The sequence below is a fragment of the Oncorhynchus mykiss genome, chromosome 12, assembly GCF_013265735.2.
Source record: "Oncorhynchus mykiss isolate Arlee chromosome 12, USDA_OmykA_1.1, whole genome shotgun sequence".
Taxonomy (NCBI): domain Eukaryota; kingdom Metazoa; phylum Chordata; class Actinopteri; order Salmoniformes; family Salmonidae; genus Oncorhynchus; species Oncorhynchus mykiss.
Genome location: NC_048576.1, coordinates 241,871 through 263,052, shown reverse-complemented (window position 1 = coordinate 263,052; position 21,182 = coordinate 241,871). Strand labels below are relative to the sequence as shown.

The window sequence follows — 21,182 nt, the reverse complement described above, 5'->3', positions numbered from 1 at the left end:
GCTTATCGGAGGCCATGGGCCCTGAGTAGGCTAGTTCCAGCTCTCCTTATCGGAGGCCATGGGCCCTGAGTAGGCTCGTTCCAGCTCTCCTTATCGGAGGCCATGGGCCCTGAGTAGGCTAGTTCCAGCTGTCCTTATCGGAGGCCATGGGCCCTGAGTAGGCTAGTTCCAGCTCTCCTTATCGGAGGCCATGGGCCCTGAGTAGGCTAGTTCCAGCTCTCCTTATCGGAGGCCATGGGCCCTGAGTAGGCTAGTTCCAGCTCTCCTTATCGGAGGCCATGGGCCCTGAGAAAGCTAGTTCCAGCTCTCCTTATCGGAGGACATGGGCCCTGAGTAGGCTAGTTCCAGCTCTCCTTATCGGAGGCCATGGGTCCTGAGAAGGTTAGTTCCAGCTCTCTTATCGGAGGACATGGGCCCTGAGTAGGCTAGTTCCAGCTCTCCTTATCGGAGGCCATGGGTCCTGAGAAGGCTAGTTCCAGCTTTCTTATCGGAGGACATGGGCCCTGAGTAGGCTAGTTCCAGCTCTCCTTATCAGAGTTCATGGGCCCTGAGAAGGCTAGTTCCAGCTCTCCTTATCGGAGGCCATGGCCCTGAGAAGGCTAGTTTCAGCTCTCCTTATCTGAGGCCATGGCCCTGAGTAGGCTAGTTCCAACTCTCCTTATCGTAGGCCATGGGCCCTGAGAAGGCTAGTTCCAGCTCTCCTTGCCGGAGGACATGGGCCCTGAGAAGGCTAGTTCCAGCTCTGCTTATCGGAGGCCATGGGCCCTGAGTAGGCTAGTTCCAGCTCTATAGGTTTTGAGTTTTACCGTCTTTTGAGACATAAGCCACAACTTATTTGTTTCAGTCTTTGCTAGTTACAGCAAACTTGGCCTGTTCCATTTGTATATCCTCATTTGTATATCCTATATCCACAGCATGCCTTTCGTTGTATTTAATATGGGGATTCAAAGTTGATTACACACGACCTAAACAGAAATTAGTATTCTAATCAACTCTTACTTTCATCTCCACCCCTCTGCATGCTGATAGACAGACTGACACCACTAGGGACTTCTGAGAGCATATGTCACTTCAATTTACTCTACCAACATCCACAATGTGTTGTTTTCACAACTCATAATAAAATTGCTTTCATGTCATGACAAATATGTAATTTAAAGGTTGAAAACTCTGTTGACTGATACCATGTTGTCAGGACATCAGACATTTGATTTCCTTTAGCAAGTAGATTATATAAGAGTCAACAACTCTTAATGAGATATCATCTCCTCAGTATGAATCCGAAATATCTAAAGGGAAAATGTACATTAATGGAATGATATCAACTGCCTCCCATTCTATACGTACAGCTACAGAAATGCTGAGATAGTTTCGTCCTTTGCTTCTGAAGCTTTGTCAATAGTCTCAATAATCTCAGTAGTCTCAATAATAATGCCTCTCTATTACAATGTGTTAAGAAGGGACACCACAGACATTTCAAGACTTCCGGTATACTTCAGTGTTTAATATAAAACTGGTTCCATGGTTGAGGCAGGAGACATGTATAGCATCTTGTAAAGAAGAGGCCCATCTATAAAGTAGCTGCATACTGAAATAGTGGCCAAGTGTAGAAGCTATAATCATTGATGTCCCAGAATGCAGTGCTAGTGAGCAGTAGCTCCCAACCTGAGAATTTATTTTCTATCTAATCCTTTGATTTAGCGTATTATTTTTCAAATCTGAAAGCTGACACATCAAGACATGTACAGTGAATTCAGAAAGTATTCAGGCCCCTTCCTTTATTCCACTTGTTACGTTACAGCTTTATTCTAAAATGGATTCAAGATAATAATCCTCATCAATCTACACATAATGGCACAAGGTCCCACCGTTGACAGTGCATGTCAGAGCAAAAACCAAGCTATGAGGTCGAAGGAATTGTCTGTAGAGCTCTGAGACAGGATTGTGTCGAGGCACAGTCCGATTTGTATTTCATTTTTTACATTGGATATATGTAGAGACTCAGAGTTACAAAATGGTATATCATACACTACAGTTGAGTGACAATGGGAAAGTCATTCTGCTTTGAAAGCTGATAAACTTCACAAAATGGCCTTTGAATGTTTTGGTACTACTACTGGAGAGCCCTTCTTCTTCTTAAGCTTTGGCCCCACCCATCTCGTTTCTACCTTTCCTTTACTCCCCCCAGCCTCACTATTATAACTAACCTTTACTCCCCCCAGCCTCACTATTATAACTAACCTTTACTCCCCCCAGCCTCTCTATTATGACTAACCTTTACTCCCCCCAGCCTCACTATTATAACTAACCTTTACTCCCCCCAGCCTCTCTATTATAACTAACCTTTACTCCCCCCAGCCTCTCTATTATAACTAACCTTTACTCCCCCCAGCCTCTCTATTATAATTAACCTTTACTCCCCCCAGCCTCACTATTATAACTAACCTTTACTCCCCCCAGCCTCACTATTATAACTAGCCTTTACTCCCCCCAGCCTCTCTATTATAACTAACCTTTACTCCCCCCAGCCTCACTATTATAACTAACCTTTACTCCCCCCAGCCTCTATATTATAACTAACTTTACTCCCCCCAGCCTCTCTATTATAACTAACCTTTACTCCCCACAGCCTCTCTATTATAACTAACCTTTACTCCCCCCAGCCTCTCTATTATAACTAACCTTTACTCCCCCCAGCCTCTCTATTATAACTAACCTTTACTCCCCCCAGCCTCTCTATTATAACTAACCTTTACTCCCCTCAGCCTCTCTATTATAACTAACCTTTACTCCCCCCAGCCTCACTATTATAACTAACCTTTACTCCCCCCAGCCTCACTATTATAACTAACCTTTACTCCCCCCAGCCTCTCTATTATAACGAACCTTTACTCTCCCCAGCCTCTCTATTATAACTAACCTTTACTCCCCCCAGCCTCTCTATTATAACTAACCTTTACTCCCCTCAGCTTCTCTATTATAACTAACCTTTACTCCCCCCAGCCTCTCTATTATAACTAACCTTTACTCCCCCCAGCCTCTCTATTATAACTAACCTTTACTCCCCCCAGCCTCTCTATTATAACTAACCTTTACTACCTTTCCTTTACTCCCCCCAGCCTCTCTATTATAACTAACCTTTACTCCCCCCAGCCTCTCTATTATAACTAACCTTTACTACCTTTCCTTTACTCCCCCCAGCCTCTCTATTATAACTAACCTTTACTCCCCCCAGACTCTCTATTATAACTAACCTTTACTACCTTTCCTTTACTCCCCCCAGCCTCTCTATTATAACTAACCTTTACTCCCCCAGCCTCTCTATTATAACTAACCTTTACTCCCCCCAGCCTCTCTATTATAACTAACCTTTACTCCCCCCAGCCTCTCTATTATAACTAACCTTTACTCCACCCAGCCTCTCTATTATAACTAACCTTTACTCCCCCCAGCCTCACTATTATAACTAACCTTAACTCCCCCCAGCCTCTCTATTATAACTAACCTTTACTCCCCCCAGCCTCTCTATTATAACTAACCTTTACTCCCCCCAGCCTCTCTATTATAACTAACCTTTACTCCCCCCAGCCTCTCTATAATAACTAACCTTTACTCCCCCCAGCCTCTCTATTATAACTGACCTTTACTCCCCCCAGCCTCTCTATTATAACTAACCTTTACTCCCCCCAGCCTCTCTATTATAACTAACCTTTACTCCCCCCAGTCTCACTATTATAACTAACCTTTACTACGTTTCCTTTACTCCCCCCATCCTCTCTATTATAACTAACCTTTACTCCCCCCAGCCTCTCTATTATAACTAACCTTTACTATGTTTCCTTTACTACCCTCAGCCTCTCTCTATTATAACAAACTAACCCTAACCCTAACCCTAATCTCCATGTTGTTGCTCTGCTCTGCTGTCCATCCATCTCCATGTTGTTTCTCTGCTGTCCATCCATTTCCATGTTGCTGCTCTGCTGTCCATCCATCTCCATGTTGTTGCTCTGCTGTCCATCCCTCTCCATGTTGTTGCTCTGCTGTCCATCCATCTCCATGTTGCTCTGCTGTCCATCCATCTCCATGTTGTTGCTGCTCTGCTGTCCATCCATCTCCATGTTGTTGCTGCTCTGCTGTCCATCCATCTCCATGTTGTTGTTGCTCTGCTGTCCATCCATCTCCATGTTGCTCTGCTCTGCTGTCCATCCATATCCATGTTGCTCTGCTCTGCTGTCCATCCATCTCCATGTTGCTGCTCTGCTCTCCATCCATCTCCATGTTGTTGTTGCTCTGCTGTCCATCCATCTCCATGTTGCTGCTCTGCTGTCCATCCATCTCCATGTTGTTGTTGCTCTGCTCTGCTGTCCATCCATCTCCATGTTGCTGCTCTGCTCTCCATCCATCTCCATGTTGTTTCTCTGCTGTCCATCCATCTCCATGTTGTTGCTCTGCTGTCCATCCCTCTCCATGTTGTTGCTCTGCTGTCCATCCATCTCCATGTTGTTGCTCTGCTGTCCATCCATCTCCATGTTGCTCTGCTCTGCTGTCCATCCATCTCCATGTTGTTGCTGCTCTGCTGTCCATCCATCTCCATGTTGCTCTGCTCTGCTGTCCATCCAACTCCATGTTGTTGCTGCTCTGCTGTCCATCCGTCTCCATGTTGTTGCTGCTCTGCTGTCCATCCATCTCCATGTTGTTGTTGCTCTGCTGTCCATCCATCTCCATGTTGCTGCTCTGCTGTCCATCCATCTCCATGTTGTTGCTGCTCTGCTGTCCATCCATCTCCATGTTGTTGCTGCTCTGCTGTCCATCCATCTCCATGTTGTTGTTGCTCTGCTGTCCATCCATCTCCATGTTGCTGCTCTGCTGTCCATCCATCTCCATGTTGTTGTTGCTCTGCTCTGCTGTCCATCCATCTCCATGTTGCTGCTCTGCTCTCCATCCATCTCCATGTTGCTCTGCTCTGCTGTCCATCCATCTCCATGTTGTTGCTGCTCTGCTGTCCATCCATCTCCATGTTGTTGCTGCTCTGCTGTCCATCCATCTCCATGTTGTTGTTGCTCTGCTGTCCATCCATCTCCATGTTGCTGCTCTGCTGTCCATCCATCTCCATGTTGTTGCTGCTCTGCTGTCCATCCATCTCCATGTTGTTGTTGCTCTGCTGTCCATCCATCTCCATGTTGTTGTTGCTCTGCTGTCCATCCATCTCCATGTTGCTGCTCTGCTGTCCATCCATCTCCATGTTGTTGTTGCTCTGCTCTGCTGTCCATCCATCTCCATGTTGCTGCTCTGCTCTCCATCCATCTCCATGTTGTTTCTCTGCTGTCCATCCATCTCCATGTTGCTGCTCTGCTCTGCTCTCCATCCATCTCCATGTTGTTTCTCTGCTGTCCATCCATCTCCATGTTGCTGCTCTGCTGTCCATCCATCTCCATGTTGCTGCTCTGCTGTCCATCCATCTCCATTTTGCTGCTCTGCTGTCCATCCATCTCCATGTTGCTGCTCTGCTGTCCATCCATCTCCATGTTGTTGCTCTGCTGTCCATCCATCTCCATGTTGTTGCTCTGCTGTCCATCCATCTCCATGTTGTTGCTGCTCTGCTGTCCATCCATCTCCATGTTGTTGTTGCTCTGCTCTGCTGTCCATCCATCTCCATGTTGCTGCTCTGCTCTCCATCCATCTCCATGTTGTTTCTCTGCTGTCCATCCATCTCCATGTTGTTTCTCTGCTGTCCATCCATCTCCATGTTGTTTCTCTGCTGTCCATCCCTCTCCATGTTGTTGCTCTGCTGTCAATCCATCTCCATTTTGCTGCTCTGCTGTCCATCCATTTCCATGTTGTTGTTGCTCTGCTCTGCTGTCCATCCATTTCCATGTTGTTGTTGCTCTGCTGTCCATCCATCTCCATGTTGTTGTTGCTCTGCTCTGCTGTCCATCCATTTCCATGTTGTTGTTGCTCTGCTGTCCATCCATTTCCATGTTGTTGTTGCTCTGCTCTGCTGTCCATCCATTTCCATGTTGTTGTTGCTCTGCTCTGCTGTCCATCTCCATGTTGCTGCTCTGCTGTCCATCCATCTCCATTTTGCTGCTCTGCTGTCCATCCATCTCCATGTTGCTCTGCTCTGCTGTCCATCCATCTCCATGTTGCTCTGCTCTGCTGTCCATCCATCTCCATGTTGCTGCTCTGCTCTCCATCCATCTCCATGTTGTTGTTGCTCTGCTGTCCATCCATCTCCATGTTGCTGCTCTGCTGTCCATCCATCTCCATGTTGTTGTTGCTCTGCTCTGCTGTCCATCCATCTCCATGTTGCTGCTCTGCTCTCCATCCATCTCCATGTTGTTTCTCTGCTGTCCATCCATCTCCATGTTGTTGCTCTGCTGTCCATCCCTCTCCATGTTGTTGCTCTGCTGTCCATCCATCTCCATGTTGTTGCTCTGCTGTCCATCCATCTCCATGTTGCTCTGCTCTGCTGTCCATCCATCTCCATGTTGTTGCTGCTCTGCTGTCCATCCATCTCCATGTTGCTCTGCTCTGCTGTCCATCCAACTCCATGTTGTTGCTGCTCTGCTGTCCATCCATCTCCATGTTGTTGCTGCTCTGCTGTCCATCCATCTCCATGTTGTTGTTGCTCTGCTGTCCATCCATCTCCATGTTGCTGCTCTGCTGTCCATCCATCTCCATGTTGTTGCTGCTCTGCTGTCCATCCATCTCCATGTTGTTGCTGCTCTGCTGTCCATCCATCTCCATGTTGTTGTTGCTCTGCTGTCCATCCATCTCCATGTTGCTGCTCTGCTGTCCATCCATCTCCATGTTGTTGTTGCTCTGCTCTGCTGTCCATCCATCTCCATGTTGCTGCTCTGCTGTCCATCCATCTCCATGTTGTTGCTGCTCTGCTGTCCATCCATCTCCATGTTGTTGCTGCTCTGCTGTCCATCCATCTCCATGTTGTTGTTGCTCTGCTGTCCATCCATCTCCATGTTGCTGCTCTGCTGTCCATCCATCTCCATGTTGTTGTTGCTCTGCTCTGCTGTCCATCCATCTCCATGTTGCTGCTCTGCTCTCCATCCATCTCCATGTTGCTCTGCTCTGCTGTCCATCCATCTCCATGTTGTTGCTGCTCTGCTGTCCATCCATCTCCATGTTGTTGCTGCTCTGCTGTCCATCCATCTCCATGTTGTTGTTGCTCTGCTGTCCATCCATCTCCATGTTGCTGCTCTGCTGTCCATCCATCTCCATGTTGTTGCTGCTCTGCTGTCCATCCATCTCCATGTTGTTGTTGCTCTGCTGTCCATCCATCTCCATGTTGTTGTTGCTCTGCTGTCCATCCATCTCCATGTTGCTGCTCTGCTGTCCATCCATCTCCATGTTGTTGTTGCTCTGCTCTGCTGTCCATCCATCTCCATGTTGCTGCTCTGCTCTCCATCCATCTCCATGTTGTTTCTCTGCTGTCCATCCATCTCCATGTTGTTGCTCTGCTGTCCATCCCTCTCCATGTTGTTGCTCTGCTGTCCATCCATCTCCATGTTGTTGCTCTGCTGTCCATCCATCTCCATGTTGCTCTGCTCTGCTGTCCATCCATCTCCATGTTGTTGCTGCTCTGCTGTCCATCCATCTCCATGTTGCTCTGCTCTGCTGTCCATCCAACTCCATGTTGTTGCTGCTCTGCTGTCCATCCATCTCCATGTTGTTGCTGCTCTGCTGTCCATCCATCTCCATGTTGTTGTTGCTCTGCTGTCCATCCATCTCCATGTTGCTGCTCTGCTGTCCATCCATCTCCATGTTGTTGCTGCTCTGCTGTCCATCCATCTCCATGTTGTTGCTGCTCTGCTGTCCATCCATCTCCATGTTGTTGTTGCTCTGCTGTCCATCCATCTCCATGTTGCTGCTCTGCTGTCCATCCATCTCCATGTTGTTGTTGCTCTGCTCTGCTGTCCATCCATCTCCATGTTGCTGCTCTGCTGTCCATCCATCTCCATGTTGTTGCTGCTCTGCTGTCCATCCATCTCCATGTTGTTGCTGCTCTGCTGTCCATCCATCTCCATGTTGTTGTTGCTCTGCTGTCCATCCATCTCCATGTTGCTGCTCTGCTGTCCATCCATCTCCATGTTGTTGTTGCTCTGCTCTGCTGTCCATCCATCTCCATGTTGCTGCTCTGCTCTCCATCCATCTCCATGTTGCTCTGCTCTGCTGTCCATCCATCTCCATGTTGTTGCTGCTCTGCTGTCCATCCATCTCCATGTTGTTGCTGCTCTGCTGTCCATCCATCTCCATGTTGTTGTTGCTCTGCTGTCCATCCATCTCCATGTTGCTGCTCTGCTGTCCATCCATCTCCATGTTGTTGCTGCTCTGCTGTCCATCCATCTCCATGTTGTTGTTGCTCTGCTGTCCATCCATCTCCATGTTGTTGTTGCTCTGCTGTCCATCCATCTCCATGTTGCTGCTCTGCTGTCCATCCATCTCCATGTTGTTGTTGCTCTGCTCTGCTGTCCATCCATCTCCATGTTGCTGCTCTGCTCTCCATCCATCTCCATGTTGTTTCTCTGCTGTCCATCCATCTCCATGTTGCTGCTCTGCTCTGCTCTCCATCCATCTCCATGTTGTTTCTCTGCTGTCCATCCATTTCCATGTTGCTGCTCTGCTGTCCATCCATCTCCATGTTGCTGCTCTGCTGTCCATCCATCTCCATTTTGCTGCTCTGCTGTCCATCCATCTCCATGTTGCTGCTCTGCTGTCCATCCATCTCCATGTTGTTGCTCTGCTGTCCATCCATCTCCATGTTGTTGCTCTGCTGTCCATCCATCTCCATGTTGTTGCTGCTCTGCTGTCCATCCATCTCCATGTTGTTGTTGCTCTGCTCTGCTGTCCATCCATCTCCATGTTGCTCCGCTGCTCTCCATCCATCTCCATGTTGCTCTGCTCTGCTGTCCATCCATCTCCATGTTGTTGCTGCTCTGCTGTCCATCCATCTCCATGTTGTTGCTGCTCTGCTGTCCATCCATCTCCATGTTGTTGTTGCTCTGCTGTCCATCCATCTCCATGTTGCTGCTCTGCTGTCCATCCATCTCCATGTTGTTGCTGCTCTGCTGTCCATCCATCTCCATGTTGTTGTTGCTCTGCTGTCCATCCATCTCCATGTTGTTGTTGCTCTGCTGTCCATCCATCTCCATGTTGCTGCTCTGCTGTCCATCCATCTCCATGTTGTTGTTGCTCTGCTCTGCTGTCCATCCATCTCCATGTTGCTGCTCTGCTCTCCATCCATCTCCATGTTGTTTCTCTGCTGTCCATCCATCTCCATGTTGCTGCTCTGCTCTGCTCTCCATCCATCTCCATGTTGTTTCTCTGCTGTCCATCCATCTCCATGTTGCTGCTCTGCTGTCCATCCATCTCCATGTTGCTGCTCTGCTGTCCATCCATCTCCATTTTGCTGCTCTGCTGTCCATCCATCTCCATGTTGCTGCTCTGCTGTCCATCCATCTCCATGTTGTTGCTCTGCTGTCCATCCATCTCCATGTTGTTGCTCTGCTGTCCATCCATCTCCATGTTGTTGCTGCTCTGCTGTCCATCCATCTCCATGTTGTTGTTGCTCTGCTCTGCTGTCCATCCATCTCCATGTTGCTGCTCTGCTCTCCATCCATCTCCATGTTGTTTCTCTGCTGTCCATCCATCTCCATGTTGTTTCTCTGCTGTCCATCCATCTCCATGTTGTTTCTCTGCTGTCCATCCCTCTCCATGTTGTTGCTCTGCTGTCAATCCATCTCCATTTTGCTGCTCTGCTGTCCATCCATTTCCATGTTGTTGTTGTTGCTCTGCTCTGCTGTCCATCCATTTCCATGTTGTTGTTGCTCTGCTGTCCATCCATCTCCATGTTGTTGTTGCTCTGCTCTGCTGTCCATCCATTTCCATGTTGTTGTTGCTCTGCTCTGCTGTCCATCCATTTCCATGTTGTTGTTGCTCTGCTGTCCATCCATTTCCATGTTGTTGTTGCTCTGCTGTGCTGTCCATCCATTTCCATGTTGTTGTTGCTCTGCTCTGCTGTCCATCTCCATGTTGCTGCTCTGCTGTCCATCCATCTCCATTTTGCTGCTCTGCTGTCCATCCATCTCCATGTTGCTCTGCTCTGCTGTCCATCCATCTCCATGTTGCTCTGCTCTGCTGTCCATCCATCTCCATGTTGCTGCTCTGCTCTCCATCCATCTCCATGTTGTTGTTGCTCTGCTGTCCATCCATCTCCATGTTGCTGCTCTGCTGTCCATCCATCTCCATGTTGTTGTTGCTCTGCTCTGCTGTCCATCCATCTCCATGTTGCTGCTCTGCTCTCCATCCATCTCCATGTTGTTTCTCTGCTGTCCATCCATCTCCATGTTGTTGCTCTGCTGTCCATCCCTCTCCATGTTGTTGCTCTGCTGTCCATCCATCTCCATGTTGTTGCTCTGCTGTCCATCCATCTCCATGTTGCTCTGCTCTGCTGTCCATCCATCTCCATGTTGTTGCTGCTCTGCTGTCCATCCATCTCCATGTTGCTCTGCTCTGCTGTCCATCCAACTCCATGTTGTTGCTGCTCTGCTGTCCATCCATCTCCATGTTGTTGCTGCTCTGCTGTCCATCCATCTCCATGTTGTTGTTGCTCTGCTGTCCATCCATCTCCATGTTGCTGCTCTGCTGTCCATCCATCTCCATGTTGTTGCTGCTCTGCTGTCCATCCATCTCCATGTTGTTGCTGCTCTGCTGTCCATCCATCTCCATGTTGTTGTTGCTCTGCTGTCCATCCATCTCCATGTTGCTGCTCTGCTGTCCATCCATCTCCATGTTGTTGTTGCTCTGCTCTGCTGTCCATCCATCTCCATGTTGCTGCTCTGCTCTCCATCCATCTCCATGTTGCTCTGCTCTGCTGTCCATCCATCTCCATGTTGTTGCTGCTCTGCTGTCCATCCATCTCCATGTTGTTGCTGCTCTGCTGTCCATCCATCTCCATGTTGTTGTTGCTCTGCTGTCCATCCATCTCCATGTTGCTGCTCTGCTGTCCATCCATCTCCATGTTGTTGCTGCTCTGCTGTCCATCCATCTCCATGTTGTTGTTGCTCTGCTGTCCATCCATCTCCATGTTGTTGTTGCTCTGCTGTCCATCCATCTCCATGTTGCTGCTCTGCTGTCCATCCATCTCCATGTTGTTGTTGCTCTGCTCTGCTGTCCATCCATCTCCATGTTGCTGCTCTGCTCTCCATCCATCTCCATGTTGTTTCTCTGCTGTCCATCCATCTCCATGTTGCTGCTCTGCTCTGCTCTCCATCCATCTCCATGTTGTTTCTCTGCTGTCCATCCATCTCCATGTTGCTGCTCTGCTGTCCATCCATCTCCATGTTGCTGCTCTGCTGTCCATCCATCTCCATTTTGCTGCTCTGCTGTCCATCCATCTCCATGTTGCTGCTCTGCTGTCCATCCATCTCCATGTTGTTGCTCTGCTGTCCATCCATCTCCATGTTGTTGCTCTGCTGTCCATCCATCTCCATGTTGTTGCTGCTCTGCTGTCCATCCATCTCCATGTTGTTGTTGCTCTGCTCTGCTGTCCATCCATCTCCATGTTGCTGCTCTGCTCTCCATCCATCTCCATGTTGTTTCTCTGCTGTCCATCCATCTCCATGTTGTTTCTCTGCTGTCCATCCATCTCCATGTTGTTTCTCTGCTGTCCATCCCTCTCCATGTTGTTGCTCTGCTGTCAATCCATCTCCATTTTGCTGCTCTGCTGTCCATCCATTTCCATGTTGTTGTTGCTCTGCTCTGCTGTCCATCCATTTCCATGTTGTTGTTGCTCTGCTGTCCATCCATCTCCATGTTGTTGTTGCTCTGCTCTGCTGTCCATCCATTTCCATGTTGTTGTTGCTCTGCTCTGCTGTCCATCCATTTCCATGTTGTTGTTGCTCTGCTGTCCATCCATTTCCATGTTGTTGTTGCTCTGCTCTGCTGTCCATCCATTTCCATGTTGTTGTTGCTCTGCTCTGCTGTCCATCTCCATGTTGCTGCTCTGCTGTCCATCCATCTCCATTTTGCTGCTCTGCTGTCCATCCATCTCCATGTTGCTCTGCTCTGCTGTCCATCCATCTCCATGTTGCTCTGCTCTGCTGTCCATCCATCTCCATGTTGCTGCTCTGCTCTCCATCCATCTCCATGTTGTTGTTGCTCTGCTGTCCATCCATCTCCATGTTGCTGCTCTGCTGTCCATCCATCTCCATGTTGTTGTTGCTCTGCTCTGCTGTCCATCCATCTCCATGTTGCTGCTCTGCTCTCCATCCATCTCCATGTTGTTTCTCTGCTGTCCATCCATCTCCATGTTGTTGCTCTGCTGTCCATCCCTCTCCATGTTGTTGCTCTGCTGTCCATCCATCTCCATGTTGTTGCTCTGCTGTCCATCCATCTCCATGTTGCTCTGCTCTGCTGTCCATCCATCTCCATGTTGTTGCTGCTCTGCTGTCCATCCATCTCCATTTTGCTCTGCTCTGCTGTCCATCCAACTCCATGTTGTTGCTGCTCTGCTGTCCATCCATCTCCATGTTGTTGCTGCTCTGCTGTCCATCCATCTCCATGTTGTTGTTGCTCTGCTGTCCATCCATCTCCATGTTGCTGCTCTGCTGTCCATCCATCTCCATGTTGTTGCTGCTCTGCTGTCCATCCATCTCCATGTTGTTGCTGCTCTGCTGTCCATCCATCTCCATGTTGTTGTTGCTCTGCTGTCCATCCATCTCCATGTTGCTGCTCTGCTGTCCATCCATCTCCATGTTGTTGTTGCTCTGCTCTGCTGTCCATCCATCTCCATGTTGCTGCTCTGCTCTCCATCCATCTCCATGTTGCTCTGCTCTGCTGTCCATCCATCTCCATGTTGTTGCTGCTCTGCTGTCCATCCATCTCCATGTTGTTGCTGCTCTGCTGTCCATCCATCTCCATGTTGTTGTTGCTCTGCTGTCCATCCATCTCCATGTTGCTGCTCTGCTGTCCATCCATCTCCATGTTGTTGCTGCTCTGCTGTCCATCCATCTCCATGTTGTTGTTGCTCTGCTGTCCATCCATCTCCATGTTGTTGTTGCTCTGCTGTCCATCCATCTCCATGTTGCTGCTCTGCTGTCCATCCATCTCCATGTTGTTGTTGCTCTGCTCTGCTGTCCATCCATCTCCATGTTGCTGCTCTGCTCTCCATCCATCTCCATGTTGTTTCTCTGCTGTCCATCCATCTCCATGTTGCTGCTCTGCTCTGTTCTCCATCCATCTCCATGTTGTTGCTCTCCTCTGCTGTCCATCCATCTCCATGTTGCTGCTCTGCTGTCCATCCATCTTCATGTTGTTGCTCTGCTCTGCTGTCCATCCATCTCCATGTTGCTGCTCTGCTCTGCTGTCCATCCATCTCCATGTTGCTGCTCTGCTGTCCATCCATCTTCATGTTGTTGCTCTGCTGTCCATCCATCTCCATGTTGTTGCTCTGCTGTCCATCCCTCTCCATGTTGTTGCTCTGCTGTCCATCCATCTCCATGTTGCTGCTCTGCTCTGCTGTCCATCCATCTCCATGTTATTGCTCTGCTGTCCATCCATCTCCATGTTGCTCTGTCCTGCTGTCCATCCATCTCCATGTTGTTGTTGCTCTGCTGTTCATCCATCTCCATGTTGCTGCTCTGCTGTCCATCCATCTCCATGTTGCTGTTACTCTGCTCTGCTGTCCATCCATCTCCATGTTGCTGCTCTGCTGTCCATCCATCTCCATGTTGCTGCTCTGCTGTCCATCCATCTCCATGTTGCTGCTCTGCTGTCCATCCATCTCCATGTTGCTGCTCTGCTGTCCATCCATCTCCATGTTGTTGCTCTGCTGTCCATCCATCTCCATGTTGTTGCTCTGCTGTCCATCCATCTCCATGTTGCTCTGCTCTGCTGTCCATCCATCTCCATGTTGTTGCTGCTCTGCTGTCCATCCATCTCCATGTTGTTGTTGCTCTGCTCTGCTGTCCATCCATCTCCATGTTGCTGCTCTGCTCTCCATCCATCTCCATGTTGTTTCTCTGCTGTCCATCCATCTCCATGTTGTTTCTCTGCTGTCCATCCATCTCCATGTTGTTTCTCTGCTGTCCATCCCTCTCCATGTTGTTGCTCTGCTGTCAATCCATCTCCATTTTGCTGCTCTGCTGTCCATCCATTTCCATGTTGTTGTTGCTCTGCTCTGCTGTCCATCCATTTCCATGTTGTTGTTGCTCTGCTGTCCATCCATCTCCATGTTGTTGTTGCTCTGCTCTGCTGTCCATCCATTTCCATGTTGTTGTTGCTCTGCTCTGCTGTCCATCCATTTCCATGTTGTTGTTGCTCTGCTGTCCATCCATTTCCATGTTGTTGTTGCTCTGCTCTGCTGTCCATCCATTTCCATGTTGTTGTTGCTCTGCTCTGCTGTCCATCTCCATGTTGCTGCTCTGCTGTCCATCCATCTCCATTTTGCTGCTCTGCTGTCCATCCATCTCCATGTTGTTGTTGCTCTGCTCTGTTCTCCATCCATCTCCATGTTGTTGTTGCTCTCCTCTGCTGTCCATCCATCTCCATGTTGCTGCTCTGCTGTCCATCCATCTTCATGTTGTTGCTCTGCTCTGCTGTCCATCCATCTCCATGTTGCTGCTCTGCTCTGCTGTCCATCCATCTCCATGTTGCTGCTCTGCTGTCCATCCATCTTCATGTTGTTGCTCTGCTGTCCATCCATCTCCATGTTGTTGCTCTGCTGTCCATCCCTCTCCATGTTGTTGCTCTGCTGTCCATCCATCTCCATGTTGCTGCTCTGCTCTGCTGTCCATCCATCTCCATGTTATTGCTCTGCTGTCCATCCATCTCCATGTTGCTCTGTCCTGCTGTCCATCCATCTCCATGTTGTTGTTGCTCTGCTGTTCATCCATCTCCATGTTGCTGCTCTGCTGTCCATCCATCTCCATGTTGCTGTTACTCTGCTCTGCTGTCCATCCATCTCCATGTTGCTGCTCTGCTGTCCATCCATCTCCATGTTGTTGCTCTGCTGTCCATCCATCTCCATGTTGCTGCTCTGATGTCCATCCATCTCCATGTTGCTGCTCTGCTCTCCATCCATCTCCATGCTGTTGTTGCTCTGCTCTGCTGTCCATCCATCTCCATGTTGTTGCTCTGCTGTTCCTCCATCTCCATGTTGCTCTGCTCTGCTGTCCATCCATCTCCATGTTGCTGCTCTGCTGTCCATCCATCTCCATGTTGCTGCTCTGCTGTCCATCCATCTCCATGTTGCTGCTCTGCTGTCCATCCATCTCCATGTTGTTGCTCTCCTGTCCATCCATCTCCATGTTGTTGCTGCTCTGCTGTCCACCCATCTCCATGTTGCTGCTCTGCTGTCCATCCATCTCCATGTTGCTCTGCTCTGCTGTCCATCCATCTCCATGTTGTTGTTTCTCTGCTGTCCATCCATCTCCATGTTGTTGCTCTGCTGTCCATCCATCTCCATGTTGCTGCTCTGCTGTCCATCCATCTCCATGTTGCTGCTCTGCTGTCCATCCATCTCCATGTTGTTGCTCTCCTGTCCATCCATCTCCATGTTGTTGCTGCTCTGCTGTCCACCCATCTCCATGTTGTTGCTCTCCTGTTCATCCATCTCCATGTTGCTCTGCTCTGCTGTCCATCCATCTCCATGTTGTTGTTTCTCTGCTGTCCATCCATCTCCATGTTGTTGCTCTGCTGTCCATCCATCTCCATGTTGTTGCTCTCCTGTCCATCCATCTCCATTTTGCTCTGCTCTGCTGTCCATCCATCTCCATGTTGTTGTTTCTCTGCTGTCCATCCATCTTCATGTTGCTGCTCTGCTGTCCATCCATCTCCATGTTGTTGTTGCTCTGCTCTGCTGTCCATCCATCTCCATGTTGTTGCTGCTCTGCTGTCCATCCATTTCCATGGTGTTGCTCTGCTGTCCATCCATCTCCATGTTGTTTCTCTGCTGTCCATCCGTCTCCATGTTGTTGCTTCTCTGCTGTCCATCCGTCTCCATGTTGTTGCTTCTCTGCTGTCCATCCATCTCCATGTTGTTGTTGCTCTGCTGTCCATCCATCTCCATGTTGTTGCTCTGCTGTCCATCCATCTCCATGTTGCTGCTCTGCTCTGCTGTTCATCCATCTCCATGTTGCTGCTCTTCTGTCCATCCATCTCCATGTTGCTGCTCTGCTGTCCATCCATCTCCATGTTGCTGCTCTGCTCTCCATCCATCTCCATGTTGTTTCTCTGCTGTCCATCCATCTCTATGTTGTTGCTCTGCTGTCCATCCATCTCCATGTTGTTGTTGCTCTGCTGTCCATCCCTCTCCATGTTGTTGCTCTGCTCAGCTCTATATCCATCTTCATGTTGCTTAGTGTTGCTTTCTATGGTTTGGGGGAAAAACAGAACATTTTCTCCTAAAGTCCCCGTATCCTCCCCAGTGAGGCCGTTGCTATCTGGTACGTGGAATGATGGTGTTGATCAGAGTGCTTCTTAAATCCAATGGGTCTGAGGAGAAATAACTGGGCCGTGTTTATATGCCTAGTATCACCCATGATATCCTGATGTTTGCATTTGAGAGTACAGCCCTGCATTTTGGTGGGTTATTTAAAGAGCCAATTCTGCTGGGTTAGAGTTAGTGTGTTATTATTGTCCAGAGGGGACAGACAGACATGATGAAGTCTCCCTCCCAGTGTGTGTGCTGCTGTTTCTGCTCCTCCTCGCTCCTCCCTCCTTCTAATCCCTCTCTCCTCTCCACTGTCTCATCTGATCCCTGCTCCTACTTCTGTGCTCTCACCCAGTCTTGTCCTCTTCCTGTGATGTCATAGGTGTGGGCCAGTAACTTCCTGCCTAATGAAGCCACCCTGTCGGACCGCTGTCAGAGAGAATACCTGAAGACCCACGGAGAACCTCTACTGCTGCAGTACGCTAAGATGGAGGCAGAGAGACGGGTAGGACTACATTACCCATAATACCTCTACTGCTGCAGTACGCTAAGATGGAGGCAGAGAAACAGATAGGACTACACTACCCATAAACCTCTACCGCTGCAGTACGCTAAGATGGAGGCAGAGAGACAGCGTGGACTACATTACTCATAATACCTCTACTGCTGCTGTACTCTAAGAGGGAGGCAGAGAGACGTAGGACGACACTACCCATAATCCTCTAATGCCGCTGTATGTCAGACAGGAAGGACTTCGGGTGGTGTTTGTCTCCAGTCCATCTGTGTTACGCCTGATTACCATTTCCCCAGTGTGTTAGATGTGAGTTCCATCAGCGCCAGATACGCACAAATCACCTGCTTCGTAAACTACAGGTGTAGACTTAGTTAAGAGAAAGGTATAACAACAAAAATACATTATTCTCAGATTAAAGTACTCAGTACACCGTCATACATGTTGAACTTATAGTACTGATACTACTGGTAATGTAGGCTGAGCTGTAGTAATACTAATATGAATAGTAATGTAGGCTGAGCTGTGGTAGTACTAATAGTAATGTAGGCTGAGCTGTAGTAATACTAATATGAATAGTAATGTAGGCTGAGCTGTGGTAGTACTAATATGAATAGTAATGTAGGCTGAGCTGTAGTAATACTAATATGAATAGTAATGTAGGCTGAGCTGTGGCAATACTAATATGAATAGTAATGTAGGCTGAGCTGTGGCAATACTAATATGAATAGTAATGTAGGCTGAGCTGTGGCAATACTAATATGAATAGTAATGTAGGCTGAGCTGTGGCAATACTAATATGAATAGTAATGTAGGCTGAGCTGTAGTAATACTAATATGAATAGTAATGTAGGCTGAGCTGTGGTAGTACTAATAGTAATGTAGGCTGAGCTGTGGTAATACTAATATGAATAGTAATGTAGGCTGAGCTGTGGTAGTACTAATATGAATAGTAATGTAGGCTGAGCTGTAGTAATACTAATATGAATAGTAATGTAGGCTGAGCTGTGGCAATACTAATATGAATAGTAATGTAGGCTGAGCTGTGGCAATACTAATATGAATAGTAATGTAGGCTGAGCTGTAGTAATACTAATATGAATAGTAATGTAGGCTGAGCTGTGGTAGTACTAATAGTAATGTAGGCTGAGCTGTGGTAATACTAATATGAATAGTAATGTAGGCTGAGCTGTGGTAGTACTAATATGAATAGTAATGTAGGCTGAGCTGTAGTAATACTAATATGAATAGTAATGTAGGCTGAGCTGTGGTAGTACTAATAGTAATGTAGGCTGAGCTGTGGTAGTACTAATACTAATACAGGCTGAGCTGTGGTAGTACTAATAGTAATGTAGGCTGAGCTGTAGTAATACTAATATGAATAGTAATGTAGGCTGAGCTGTAGTAATACTAATATGAATAGTAATGTAGGCTGAGCTGTGGCAATACTAATATGAATAGTAATGTAGGCTGAGCTGTGGCAATACTAATATGAATAGTAATGTAGGCTGAGCTGTGGCAATACTAATATGAATAGTAATGTAGGCTGAGCTGTGGTAGTACTAATATGAATAGTAATGTAGGCTGAGCTGTAGTAATACTAATATGAATAGTAATGTAGGCTGAGCTGTGGTAGTACTAATAGTAATGTAGGCTGAGCTGTGGTAGTACTAATAGTAATGTAGGCTGAGCTGTGGTAGTACTAATAGTAATGTAGGCTGAGCTGTGGTAGTACTAATAGTAATGTAGGCTGAGCTGTGGTAGTACTAATAGTAATGTAGGCTGAGCTGTGGTAGTACTAATAGTAATGTAGGCTGAGCTGTGGTAGTACTAATAGTAATGTAGGCTGAGCTGTGGTAGTACTACTACTAATAGTAATGTAGGCTGAGCTGCAGTAATACTAATAGTAATGTAGACTGAGCTGTGGTAGTACTAACAGTAAAGTAGACTGAGTGGTGGTAGTACTAATAGTCATGTAGGCTGAGCTGTGGTAGTACTAATAGTAATAGTAATGTAGGCTGAGCTGTGGTAGTACTACTACTAATGGTAATGTAGGCGCTGAGCTGTGGTAGTACTAATAGTAATGCAGGCTGAGCTGTGGTAATACTAATAGTAATGTAGGCTGGGCTGTGGTAGTACTAATAGTTATGTAGACGGAGCTGTGGTAATATTAATAGTAATGTAAGCTGCGCCGTGGTAGTACTAATAGTAATGAAGGCTGGGCTGTGGTAGTACTAATAGTTATGTAGACGGAGCTGTGGTAGTACTAATAGTAATGTAGGCTGGGCTGTGGTAGTACTACTACTAATAATAATGTAGGCTGCGCTGTGGTAGTACTAATAGTAATGTAGGCTGAGCTGTGGTAGTACTAATAGTAATGTAGGCTGAGCTGTGGTAATACTAATACGAATAGTAATGTAGGCTGAGCTGTGGTAGTACTAATACGAATAGTAATGTAGGCTGAGCTGTGGTAGTACTAATAGTAATGTAGGCTGAGCTGGGGTAGTACTAATAGTAATGTAGGCTGAGCTGTGGTAATACTAATACGAATAGTAATGTAGGCTGAGCTGTGGTAGTACTAATAGTAATGTAGGCTGTGCTCTGGTAGTACTAATAGTAATGTAGGCTGAGCTGTGGTAGTACTACTACTAATAGTAATGTAGGCTGAGCTGTGGTAGTACTAATAGTAATGTAGGCTGCTCCGGGGTAGTACTAATAGTAATGTAGGCTGGGATATGGTAGTAGTAATACTACTAGCAATGTAGGCTGAGCTGTGGTAGTACTAATAGTAATGTAGGCTGAGCTGTGGTAGTACTACTACTAATAGTAATGTAGGCTGTGCTGTGGTAGTACTACTACTAATAATAATGTAGGCTGAGCTGTGGTTATACTAATAGTTATGTAGGCTGAGCTGTGGTAGTACTAATACTAATAATAATGTAGGCTGAGCTGTGGTTATACTAATAGTAATGTAGGCTGAGCTGTGGTAATACTAATATGAATAGTAATGTAGGCTGAGCTGTGGTAGTACTAATAGGAATGTAGGCTGAGCTGTGGCAATACTAATATGAATAGTAATGTAGGCTGAGCTGTGGTAGTACTAATAGTAATGTAGGCTGCACTGTGGTAGTACTAATAGTAATGTAGGCTGAGCTGTGGTAGTACTAATAGTAATGTAGGCTGAGCTGTGGTAGTACTACTACTAATAGTAATGTAGGCTGAGCTGTGGTAGTACTAACAGTAAAGTAGACTGAGTGGTGGTAGTACTAATAGTCATGTAGGCTGAGCTGTGGTAGTACTAATAGTAATAGTAATGTAGGCTGAGCTGTGGTAGTACTACTACTAATGGTAATGTAGGCGCTGAGCTGTGGTAGTACTAATAGTAATGCAGGCTGAGCTGTAGTAATACTAATAGTAATGTAGGCTGGGCTGTGGTAGTACTAATAGTTATGTAGACGGAGCTGTGGTAATACTAATAGTAATGTAAGCTGCGCCGTGGTAGTACTAATAGTAATGAAGGCTGGGCTGTGTTAGTACTAATAGTTATGTAGACGGAGCTGTGGTAATACTAATAGTAATGTAAGCTGCGCTGTGGTAGTACTAATAGTAATGTAGGCTGGTCTGTGGTAGTACTAATAGTTATGTAGACGGAGCTGTGGTAATACTAATAGTAATGTAAGCTGCGCCGTGGTAGTACTAATAGTAATGTAGGCTGGGCTGTGGTAGTACTAATAGTTATGTAGACGGAGCTGTGGTAGTACTAATAGTAATGTAGGCTGAGCTGTGGTAGTACTACTACTAATAATAATGTAGGCTGAGCTGTGGTAGTACTACTACTAATAGTAATGTAGGCTGGGCTGTGGTAGTACTTCTACTAATAATAATGTAGGCTGAGCTGTGGTTATACTAATAGTTATGTAGGCTGAGCTGTGGTAGTACTAATACTACTAGTAATGTAGGCTGCGCTGTGGTAGTACTAATAGTAATGTAGACTGAGCTGTGGTAGTACTAATGTTAATGTAGGCTGAGCTGTGGTAGTACTAATAGTAATGTAGGCTAAGCTGTGGTAGTACTAATAGTAATGTAGGCTGAGCTGTGGTAGTACTACTACTAAAAGTAATGTAGGCTGAGCTGTGGTAGTACTAATAGTAATGTAGGCTGAGCTGTGGTAGTACTAATATTAATGTAGGCTAGGCTGTGGTAGTACTACTACTAATAGTAATG

The 21,182-nt window shown here is 47.1% G+C and overlaps 1 protein-coding gene across 3 annotated transcripts in view; it reads left to right on the top strand.

The window, feature by feature from the left end:
- Positions 1–21,182, top strand: part of galt (galactose-1-phosphate uridylyltransferase) — a 148,601-nt gene that overhangs the window by 60,548 nt on the left and 66,871 nt on the right. For all 3 annotated transcript variants that reach the window (XM_036936715.1, XM_036936714.1, XM_036936716.1), the window contains exon 6: positions 16,830–16,952. In XM_036936715.1, the coding sequence (XP_036792610.1) occupies positions 16,830–16,952 (123 nt within the window). The remainder of the gene's footprint in view (positions 1–16,829; positions 16,953–21,182) is intronic.